The following is a 12279-nucleotide window of genomic DNA, read 5'->3' on the forward strand; positions in this document are numbered from 1 at the left end:
CTTTTGCATTTAAACATTTTTTAATTGAAGCTTAAAATTTGTTTAAATCATACGCTCAATAATTTACGCGTATAAAATGGAAGCTCTCAACATTATGAACAAGCAAAGTCCAAATTTGACATTTTAAACTTTTATAAATTGAACAGTTGAATGATTTTTGTTTAAAAAATATTCATCTATGTAATCATTTTCAATGAATGAATACATTTCTAACATTTGAAAATTATATCATTTTCATGCAATTTTAAGTTAGAAATATTAGAAATTGAATGATTTTAAATTTCTTTCAACACTTTTTAAATTAGAATTTAACTTTAAACCATTTTAATTGATTGTAATTAATAATTGTTCAATTGATATTTATAAATTTAAATTAAAATATTTCACTGACGAGTTGAAAATTCAAAAAAGTGAAAGAATTAAAATGCTAACGTTTAAAGTTTAAGTTTAGCTCTCTCTGAAATTTTAACAATTAAAGGCTTTCTACTATTTGCAGCAATACAGTTTGAGTTTTACATATTTGATTTATAATTTTCCATTTTAAATAAACTATCAAATATTGATAAACATTGAAAAATGCCCTTTTTAATTTAAAAAAAAATAATTTTAAATTGCATGGGTGAAAAAATATGATTTGAAATTGAATAAAAGAATTTACTCATCACTATCAATTTTGAATGATTTAAAAATTAAAAATAGTTCATTAAGTTTAAATCGGAATTGTGAAATGAATTCCTGTTTCGTCTTGGTTTTTAAAATTCACGATAATTTTCCAGTCCAGCGGCTACCCTGTTTAAAAATTATTAGTTTCAGGATAAACAAATTTTAATGCAGAATGGTCGAAAAAATGCATTAATCCGATAAAGTGTTTTCCTGTTAATTTTTGTCATTTTTGAACTACGCATTTTTAATCAACTTATGTAAGGTGGCATTTTTTTAAATAATCTTTTTATGTTTCGTTTTGTGTGAGCATTAAATTAAAAGACAAATATTTTATTTTTTAAATTTTTTACATGTTTAGCAACAAAACCAAAATGAAATAAATGTTAAGTAAAGTAGCAATAACTATTTAACAGCACAATTCACTTTTTAAATATAATTTTTTCAATATGCAGCACCAACAAGAACCTTGGAACTATCTAGTTTTTTTGTTAGTTGCATTAAATCATATAATTTTGAGAATAAAACAAATTAAATTTGTTTGCTTAATTTCCGATGAAAAATATACGTAATATTTTTAACAAATCAAAACTAAAGAAAAATGTATTTAAAATTATAGCATAACGTAAAATCTTAATAACTAAAATAAGATATTATAATATAGTTAAAAAGACTTCAATATAAGTTTAATTAGATTATTATTTCGATTTTTTGCCATCTTTCGGTAGAAAAATGTTCATGAAAATAAAGTCTTTTTTACAATGTTTAAAATTACTGCTTATGGCAAAATCATTCATTTGTTAAGTTTATTGGATTAAGGTAAGATATTTGAAAAGATTTCAAGAATTCCAAATATTTCTCTCTCAATAAGACATATTAATAAATTTTCCAGGATCTCCGACAATTTCATAGAAATTTTAATGTTTTAAAATATTTTAAAGAATATCATAAGATTTTATGTAATTTCGTGGGATTTTATAATGTTTGAATGAAAAGTCAAAAGATTAATTCACAAAAATTGAAGGATTTCAAAAGATTTAAAATATTTGAAGAGATATTCAAATATTTCACGGTATTTCCAAACAAGGGATTTCCAAGAGATTTAAAACATATTAAGGATAAGTATTTTAGATGATTAAAAAAATTTTCATGTGGTTTTAAATAATTTCCCAGAATTTCGGAAGGTTTAGAAGTATGTTATGGGACCTATAAGATTTTAGGATCTTTCAAAAGACTCTAAGGGATTTTATTAGACTGCAAAGGACTTCAGTAATTTTATTAGACTTAAAGGCTTTTAATAAAGTATTTTAATGCATTTTCCCGGATTTCAAATATTTAAACGACTTTCAAGGAATATCATGCAATTTCATGTAACTTCACGGGAATTAAAGGGATTTAAAGGGATTTTATAATACTCGAACGAAATTTTCCAAAATTTATCTACAAGGATTGAAGGATCCCAAAAATTTAAATTTTCAAATGTCTCAAGGCCTTTCAAAAGCTTTTAAACATTTTTAGACATTTTATAGATTTACATTTTTTTAAATATTTACAACATTTTAAAAAATTTTAGGACATTTAAAAAAGTTCCAAGGAATTTACAAAAATTTCAAAGGGTTTTAAAGATGTTATGGTATTTAAGAAGATTCAGGCTCGCAAATATTTCAAAGAATTACACATTTTTAAAATTATGATTTCTAATTTTTTTAGATTTTAAACATTTAAAAAGATTTTAGGATATTTACAAAAATCCAAAGCAATTCAAAAGTATTTCAAAGCTTTTAAAGATTGTTGAGCATTTTAAAATAATCAAATGAATTTTCAAGAGCTTCTAAAAATTCTAAGAGATTTCAAAATATTTCAACGGATTGAAAAGAATTTGGCTATTTTAAAGGATTGAAAGAATTTTCAAGAGAATTAAAAAATATTAAGGAATTAAAAGGAATGTCATGAAATTGTATGTCCCTTGCCGGGATCTTATAATATTTTAATGAAATTTAAAAAAATGTATTCACAAGAATTGAAGGATTTCAAAGGATTTGAACGATTTAAAGAAATTTTCAAAAGTTTCAAGGTGTTTCCAAATTTTTAAAACAATTTAAAAGATTTTCGGATATTTAAAGAAAAATCCATAAAAAAAAAATGTTTTTCATCATTTTTAAAATTATTTCTACTCCCAACATCATTCAATATTTTTTAAGTTTCTCGGACTTTGCTCTATTTGCTAAATATACGCTTGGATTTAAGAGTATCGGAAAATCTAGATAATTGCATAAGTAACACTAAATAATTAAAAACATTTACTAACAGTAATTTCAAAAAATGGTAAAGAATTATATTTTCGATTAATATTTTTCAACTAGATCACACAGCTTTTTATACGTTTTAATTTTTTTTCTTTCCACTTTAATAACTCCTAATAATTTCCTAATTCAGGTTTCTCAGATAGTAAGTATTTAAATTGTATTCAATAAGACTTGCATTTTTAAATTGTATATAATCAAATATTTGTGGGATTATTTGGAATTATTAAATATTTTTTAGCATCACTCATGATTTAAAAAATAAAAATGATTTTTATCGTCTATTTTTGATTAAAAATTATTTTTCATTTTTTACGGTACACGTTACAATACAATATTTCACATTTCAAACTATTTAAACCTAAAAAAATATTTCAGGAAATTTTTGGTATTTTTAAGAATTTAATATTTTTATAATATTATCTGTTACGTCTTACGAAAGAAAAAAACATTATTTTCAATTAAAAAGATTTAAAAGACGCAAAAAACATTTCTTTAACAATGTTTTTTGCAAATTAATTTTTTCTCATCACAATATATTATTATTTTTATATTATTATGGATAATATATATTTTATTCAAGATATTATCTTTAATAAACTTATCCCAAACTTTTTTCTTATTTTTTAAAATTTTTCTAGTATCTTTAGTACCATTTTAACTAATAATGACGTGTGAAATTAATAATTGTTAGAAGAATTCGAAATATTTAAAAGTTAATATCTAACCATGAGGCATTCCAACTATACCAGGAGCAAAAACATTTGCCCCTCGAATTACTGCTTCTCCACATTTTGCGTCAACGATAATTTCTTTCGTTTGAATTTTTAGGTCCAGTTCAATGTCATCATCCCAAGTATTGACAATAATTAATTCTGGGACATTTTCAAATGTTTTGATAGCTGGTAGTGGACGAAAATGCCCCTTTATTTTCATTTGCTGTAATGGTAAAGAAAACTCAAAATTTTATTTTTGTAATTGAGACTTGTAATTTATTTATTATTAAATTATAATTAATGTTCACACATATCTTTTGAAATAGGTCTTTTGAATAGTTGATATTTTGAATAAAAGAAACATCTATAATTCATTTTTAATCCAAAAAGAAAATTTTTCAACAATACAGTTGAATTTTTTAGCAAAAAACGACAAATTTTATATGAAACACTTGGATTTTTGACTTAACAATATGAATATTCAACAAAAAGGTTAAATTGTAACCAAATAGTTGAATTTTTATTTAAAGATAATGGATTTTCAACCTAAAATAGAAAATTTAATTTTGTAGTTGAAAAAATTGATTTTCAATCCAAAAATAAGTTAAGCTTTCAAGGATACAGATAAATCTTCAAGTAATGATATCGATTTTTAAGAAGGAAGACTAATTTTTTACTAAAAAAAACGAATTTTCAATAAAATAGATGAATCCTCAACCAAAACAGCTTAATTCTAAAATAGACAATGAAATTTTCTTTTTGGGTTAGTTTTTAACATACTTAATATACTTTAATATATACTTAATAGTTTAATATACTTAATAGTTTTTAACATACTTAATTAAAAAAATTGATTTTCAACAAAAATAAATAAATGTTCAAGAAAAAATTTAACTTTTAACCTAAGAATTGACTTTTCCAATAAAAACTATCAATTATCCAAAAAAAATGGATTAGTTAAATTTTCAGTCTTAAAAATTAATTTTCTAACAAAAGAGGCGAATTTTGAAGAAAATAGTTAGATAAGCAGCTAAAGCAGGTTACTTCTTAAAAAGAAACTAGAATTTTTAACTTAAAAAGAAAATTTTTCAACGTAACAGTTGAGTTTTTTAATAAAAAAAATTAATTTTTAACTAAATACTTGCATTTTCAACTCAACAATATCAATATTCAACATAAAAGTTAATGTTTAAGAGCAAGAAGATTAATGATGTCCTAACGAACACGAAAAATTAAAATTTTCTTACCAATAGTTTAATTTTTAAACAAATAGTTAAATTTAAACAAAAAATATTAAATTGAAAAAATGTTAATTTTCAACCGAAGAGTTTAATTTTTCCCCAAATTGCTGAATCCTTAACCAATCCAGATTAAATAAAAACCAAAAAGTTTCATTTGCAAAAAAAAATAATTTTCAACCAAGAAAATTAATTATCCAAAAAAAAAAAAATTCAACCAAATACATCAATTTTCATTGAAATGGTTAAATTTTAATTTCAAAAGAACTAATTGTCTATAAAACGGTTGAATCTTTTAACCAATTAGTTGAATTTTCAACTCAAAATGATTAATTTTCAACTAAAATAGATGAATTTTTAATCAAATAGTTAAATTTCCAACTAAAAAATATTAATTTTCCAGCAAAAAGATTAATTTTCTACCAAAAAAGATGATTTTCAACAAAATTGTTGAATTTTAAAGTCAAAAGGACGAATTATATACAAAACGGTTGAATTTTTAACTAAGAAATATAACATTTCAACAAAAAAGCCAATTTCCTATCAAAAATAAAATTTGCATTAAAATATTTTACTTTTTAATTTTAAAAAAGTTAATTTTCAACCAAATAGTCTAATTTTCTATCAAATTGCTAAATCTTCAATCAAATCGAATTAACTAAGACTCTAGCAGTTACATTTTTCATAAAAAGGATGAATTTTCACCCCAGAAAATCAATTTTCAACAAATGATGATTTTTTCTAACATGGAAGATTAATTTTGTAAAAATGGAATAGTTAAATTTTCAATCTAGAATTTGAATATTTAAAAAATATTAATTTTTAACAAACGAGTTCAACTTTCAACCAACTAGTTGAATATTGAACTATGAAAGATAATTTTTTAAGCAAATAGTTCATTCTTCAACCAAATTAATTTTCTAGCAAGAAGATTAACGTTCTACCAAAAACACGGAACTTCAACAAAATTAATTAATTTTCAACAGAACTGTTAAATTTTAAGGGAAAAAGGACTAACTTTTTACAAATCGCTTGAATTTGCAACTCAAAAATGTGATTCTATCTATCAACAAAGTTGAATTTTTACCAAAATTTAAATTTTCATAAAAACAGTTTATTTTTTTAAATAAATAAAAAAAATTTCGATAGAAGAGTTCGAACCAAAAGATGATTTTTTTTAAAAAATGGAATGGTTAAATTTTCAACCAAAGATATGAAACTAGAAATAAAAAATGAATTTTAAACAAAGTAGTTTAATTTTCAACCCAGTAGCTGGGTTAAAATTTTCAACCAAATACTAGAATTATTAACTAAACGAGATGAATTCCGAATCAAAAATATAATAGTAGTCTTTTCAAGCAAAACTAAGTGATTTCTATTGTTAGGTTCTATTATTTTAGTGGAAAATACTGTTTAAAAAATGTAAATAAACTTACCATGTGAAGATTATTTTTTATACAAGCAACAACATCATTATTACTTGTTAATAACATATTGACCCTATAAACAATATTTTTAGGCGCAGAACTTAACCACCTTCTTAAAATATCCAATTCCTCCTGTAATACAAATTTTCTAATTCAATAAACCAAAATAAGTAAAAAGGTCATTGCAAGTTTTAAAAAGTAACCTCAATTTCTGAGTCTTCTAGACCTTTTCCAGACTTGTTTATCTTCCAAAACTCTTTTTTAAATTCATTTTCTATATCTTCTCTATTCTTAAAAGGCGATTTTATCACTGGAATGTCGGGGAACTCCATTTATAAGAATTAATTATAGATATTATTGAATATTATCAACAAAAACTGTTTTAACCTAAAAAAGCGTAAACATGCGTGCACAACTGTCAAACACATGTGCGCCTATCTGCTATTATTAATTTAAATCTACCGCCTTATTCTCATTGGCTCTGCTGATTTCCAAACTGATAAGTGATTGGTTAAAGGTTTATTTTTCCCCCCATCACTCGCCCACCCTACGCTCCAAACAGCGTTCAGAAAACAAGATGGCGTTGGTTGAAAACGATGCTTGAAGTGTTCGTGTATTTTCTATTGCTCCGTATGTGATTTTTCAATGTATAAAAACAAATGGAAAATATGTTCTCCTTAGAATTTCGCTTATTATTAATCAAATATGAAAGCTGGTAAGTTTCTGCTTTATCGTTATATTCTATATTTGAAAAAGAAGCTTCTTGAGAGATTTGAGGTTAGATATCTCCGAAGCAGTTTTGTTCGTTTTGCTAATTAATTTTACATTTTGCTACAGAAGTGCTTTTTTTATTACATCATTCTTCCTAATATATTTTATATATATATATTTTTCTCTAGATACGAAAATAAAAAATTAGGTTATTCCGGAATTTAGGCTGGAATCTATAGTTATCTGTCACGGTGATTTGATCCATGGACCTTGCCACGTATTTTTATTCTCTGAATATCAAATTAAGCTTAAAATTTCCACGTTTAACCAGTTTTTAATTATCTATAGAGTGTGTTATTTGTTTATTTTTTTATAATGATTAGGTGCCCGCAAAAGTTAGTCAACTTTTAATCATTCAGAAGGCCATGTATTCCATTACACTTGAGTATTTTTAATTAATTATTTTGCTTATATAATTTAATTTTTGTATCTGTTAGCTTGGTCGCCCTGATAAGTAGTAAATTAATCTGCGGAATTTATATGAATTTAAAACAGTTGGGGAAAATTAAAAATATTATTTATTATTAATAATAATAATCGACAATTGTTCGCATCTAATATATTCTCTTCGCAGTATTAAGTTAGTTCGCAGAGATTCTTTTTCTTTTTCCTATTTAAAACAAAATTTCAGTAGTGTTTATTTGATAATATATGAAATTTTTTGGGTTCAATTTTAAATCTTTGATATTGAACAACAAAATTAATTTAAAAATTGAAAATTAATATTTTTGAAATAAATATAGTTGACGTTTTAATTACTATATTTCTTTAATGGTACTTTTTTTGGTAATAAGTTTTTCATTTTTTCATTACTGAAAATACTTGAGAGAAAGAAGAAGCCTTTAATTTCTGGTATTAGTTTCAGTAAAAGTAATCAAATTGCTAAAATCTACTAAAATTACCATTTTTAAATTTTACGCATAGAGTTTTTAACCTTGTCAGTTATTATATGAAAAGTTGAATCTTGTTGATCAGCTTGAAACTTCCATCATTAAATTCAGGGTGTCCATCGACCTGGAAAACCTGGAATTCTTCTTGTATTTTTTTAACCTTGAAAACCTGGAAATCTCGTTGAATTTTTCACGAAAACTTTAAATTAATTTTGTTTTTCTATTTATAACAGTTATTTTATTAAAATTTCAAAAGTAATTTAAATCTTTTAGTCTATTATGAAAGGAAAATCACATTTAGAAGGAATCTTGCAAATGAAAAGTTTTTGATGTATCGAGATATAATTTTTCTTTTACTCATTACAGAATAAATAAAGATATTTCTAGAAATTTTTGTAGAATTTACCAATTATTTTATAGATTTCAATGAACAGACTCTAATATTGTGAATAATTCTATAAATTCTTAATTTCATTTTCGCTAATATGCAAGAATTTAAAAATATTTCAAAGACTTTAAACCATTAGAAAAGGTTTAAACAAATTTCAGAAGATTTCAAGTGAACTTAAAATATTTCACAAGCAAAGATTAAAGAAAGCCTTCACAAATATTTCAAGAATTTCATAAAAATGTTTTAAAAGACTTGTAATAATTTCATAAAGATTTCATGGATTTCAAATATTTTACAAAAAATGTAAAAATATTTCACGGAAATTTCAAGATTTCACGAAGATTTAAAGTACTTCAAGAGTTTTCAACGAATTGATAAAGATTTCAAAGACGACTTATGTTTGCAAAACATTAAGCATTTGTTATTTATAATTCGCAGAGATGCTTTTTTTCTCTTAATATATGACGTTTCAATTTTAAATATTTGAAATCGCATAACAAAATTAAATTATTATTTTTGAAATAAATACGGTTGGCGTTTTAATTACTGTAAATTATATATTCTCAATCGTGTTGATAGCTTTCAGCTTGAAAATTTTAACATTAAATTATTCAAAACTGAACCGAATAGATTTTATGTCTGGAAACATTTTTTTATTTGGAAACCCAATTAAAACTTAGAGAACCAATCTGATACTGATAGAATATCAACTTGGATCAAATGTTCTTTTAATGTAGGGAATTCATAAAAAGAAGTATAACATAGTTTTAATAAAAAGAGTGGATTTTGAAATAAACCCATTGCAATATATATATATATATATATATATATCTCCAAAATCAATTGTAGGACAATTCAATTTTTAAATAAAATGTTTATTGTTATTTTCAAAAAGCCTACAGAAAGGTACACGAATTTTACCGTAGGGCTTCGTGCCTTGAAATTTCCGATAAGAAAAAACGGCGTTTTGCGTATTTTATTCAGAATTCACAATTAGCTATAGAATACAAATGAATAATTACTTTTTAAATATCACCCCCATACTTCTGTTTTATAGGCTCCCAAAACAACCCACAAGTAAAAATTATTTTTTGCAAATTTTTGGAGCTAATTATGATTTTTTGCCGTTTAAAAAAAATACAAAATGGTTTTAATGCATAAAATACTACTTTATTAGATGTTAACGTACATTTTAAAAACAAAATTATGATTGGTTTCAGTAATTTTCTTTTAAAATAGAGTTAGAAAGTCGCGTGTTTCCGAGATAATTGTTTGAACCATTTATTATTATTTATAATAATATTCTCTTAGAAAAATGCTAGAAAGTTGCAGTGTTTTCTAAAAATTTCTCTTTTTGTCCACTTTTAACTGAGTGTGAGGTAATAATTTAAGTTACGAAAAATAATTGCTTAAACAATTTACTGTTATTTTTAATAATATTCTCTTTGAATAATGTTAGAAAGTTCTGGGTTTTTCTAAAAAAAATTAACTTTTTGTCCACTTTTCGCTTAGAGTGAGATATTAATGACTAATTAGTGAAATTTAGCAAACATAATTCTTTTAAACAAGTCATTGTTCATAACTATCTTCCCCTATATTAATTCAAGATAGTTGCGGTTTCTTTCCTGAAAATTTTTACTTCATTTCCATTTTTAAAATAGTGAGGTAATATTTAATGCAATTTACCAAACATAATTGTTTAAACCATTTATTATGAGACAACCTGTGTTAATATAAAAGATGTTGAAATCCAAGTTTTTTTTGCTTTCGGGAATGATTAATGAAACTGAAAATTATGAAAAAGAGAAATACTATTCCCTCAATCCTCAATTTATAAATGGTTTATGGACTCTATAGTGAAAGTTTAAAAGTGTAATTTGCAGGCTTTACTTAGCGAAACAACATGTGTAATACTCTTTCAACCATGGACAAAGTTACTAGCAAAACCAGCAGCCTCAAAGCTCTTTTACTCAGAGCATGGCGCGAACGCTGGAGCGATTTGCAGTGGGGCATCAACATTAAAACAGTAAGATAAAAATTGTCATCAATTTATTTCTAAAAAATACTTCACATAAAACTGAACTTAATCCTCTAATTTTACCGATTTTGTTAGATCTTACCGAGAGGTGTGAGCGGCGACGTGTACAATTTAGCCGATTGTATATTGCAACAGGCCTTAGTAGGTCCTGGCCCAAATTATTTAGTGTTGTCCTACTTAAAACATTCGCTTAGTTCCCAGGTAATTAATATGATAGTTATTCGACAGGGTGTCTACTTGACAGTGATTTTTATTTTTTATTCATTGTTAACGTATTTAGGTGGGGTTTTCATTATTAATTTGCTAATTTATTGGTAATAAAATAGAACAATATAGTTTATTTGACATAATTGCTTATAATAATTATTATATAAATAAACAAACATAAAAAATGCCTTTTTTTAAATGAATTCACTTTTGAAGAATGCATTCAACATATTAAATTGATAATTCATACTCAGTGGTTTTTTGAGTCGCTGAATACGAATATGAAGTCATAATTTTTAAATGCTTAAATTCAATATGGCGGTTCCCAAATTTTGAAAAAAAGAGATATATGAACTTGACAATCTCTACTCAGGGTTTTTGGGGTCGCTGATTACGAATCTAGAGTCAGAATTTTGAAATGTTCAAATTCAAGATGGTGGATTCAAGATGGCGGTTCCAAAATTTTGAAAAAAAAATATGCTAATTTGAAAATCTCTACTCGGGGTTTTTGGGGTTGCTGATTACGAATCACTTTGATTTCACTTTGATTTTGATAATGTATGCATTTACGGAATTTCATGATTTTTTAATTACTGATCTGATATTTGCAAAAAAAAAGACAACAAAAATTGAGTTAGAACTCTTAACGTCCTCGTCGTTAGATCTTGGTTACGCCAAGAAAGAGTAAATTTTCAAAATCTCATCAATATTTTAATCACGATTTATGTGTTAGTGTTGGCTATATAAGATCTATTTTGAAGAATTACGAGGATCTAATAGTAAATTCGTAATCAGAGACCCAAAAAACCCGCGAGTAGACGTTTTCAAGCTTGTGTATATCTTTTTACAAAATTCTGGAACCGATATCTTGAATTCGCTAACTTGAATTAAAAATTTTGAAATTCTGACTTCAGATTCGTAATCAGCAACCCGAAAAACCCCCGAGTAAGAATTTTCAAGTAAATTCACTGAGCAGAAAAATATGTGCATCAAAGGGTTAAAGTTATATAATATAATTGTCAAAGTGTTTAGAATATTTAAACTTTAAAGGTTCACAATATTTTAAATTCTGCAATTTTGAACGGTGAAAATGACTGATTTTTTTGACAGAAATTACATTTTTTTTTAGGAAAAAAATATATCTAGACGTTTTGAATGTCACTTGATGCTAGATGATATGATAGTTAATAATAATATATTTATCGTCTTTAAAATTTCTATAATTTTAATTATAAATTATAGTTTTAAATTGAAATTCAGGACAATTCGACTTTGAAATATTTCAAAATTTCATTTTAAAAGCCTTGATAGTCAGTTTTTAATTGAATAATTTTGTACGTAAATATAAAGCAATTTCGAATGGAAAAGTTGAAAATGGTACAATTTCAAAAATTTGAATAATATTACAGCAATCTTGTTTTGCATCCTTTTTTTAAATTATCAATGCAATATCGTAAAATTCACGAATATTGTATTGCAAAATTAAAAAAGAAGAACATTAATGATAAACAAAGTGTTAAGTATTAAGGGCATGTAACACAGCTAAATACCTATATTACCGACCACAGTTTTTCAGTTCACTGAATGTTTTTTTAAACCTAAGAACTTTTTTTGTAAGTAAAATATCGAGCTGAAACT

The 12279-nt window shown here is 24.6% G+C and overlaps 2 protein-coding genes across 2 annotated transcripts in view; one reads left to right on the forward strand and one right to left on the reverse strand.

Annotated features, from left to right (window-relative positions):
- Positions 1 to 6741, reverse strand: part of LOC117178308 (tRNA (cytosine(72)-C(5))-methyltransferase NSUN6) — a 10745-nt gene extending 4004 nt beyond the window's left edge. The window contains 3 exon segments of the mRNA XM_033369682.1: positions 3692 to 3902; positions 6354 to 6476; positions 6548 to 6741. Coding sequence (XP_033225573.1) covers positions 3692 to 3902; positions 6354 to 6476; positions 6548 to 6676 — 463 coding nt within the window. The 5' untranslated portion in view covers positions 6677 to 6741.
- Positions 6742 to 6926: 185 nt separating this feature from the next.
- LOC117178287 (mediator of RNA polymerase II transcription subunit 24) overlaps positions 6927 to 12279 on the forward strand; it is a 31900-nt gene continuing 26547 nt past the window's right edge. Inside the window, exons 1-3 of the mRNA XM_033369652.1 lie at positions 6927 to 7059; positions 10280 to 10422; positions 10510 to 10635. Of these exons, the coding sequence (XP_033225543.1) occupies positions 10300 to 10422; positions 10510 to 10635 (249 nt within the window). The 5' untranslated portion in view covers positions 6927 to 7059; positions 10280 to 10299. The remainder of the gene's footprint in view (positions 7060 to 10279; positions 10423 to 10509; positions 10636 to 12279) is intronic.

The sequence above is a fragment of the Belonocnema kinseyi genome, chromosome 8 (genome assembly GCF_010883055.1).
Source record: "Belonocnema kinseyi isolate 2016_QV_RU_SX_M_011 chromosome 8, B_treatae_v1, whole genome shotgun sequence".
Lineage (NCBI taxonomy): Eukaryota > Metazoa > Arthropoda > Insecta > Hymenoptera > Cynipidae > Belonocnema > Belonocnema kinseyi.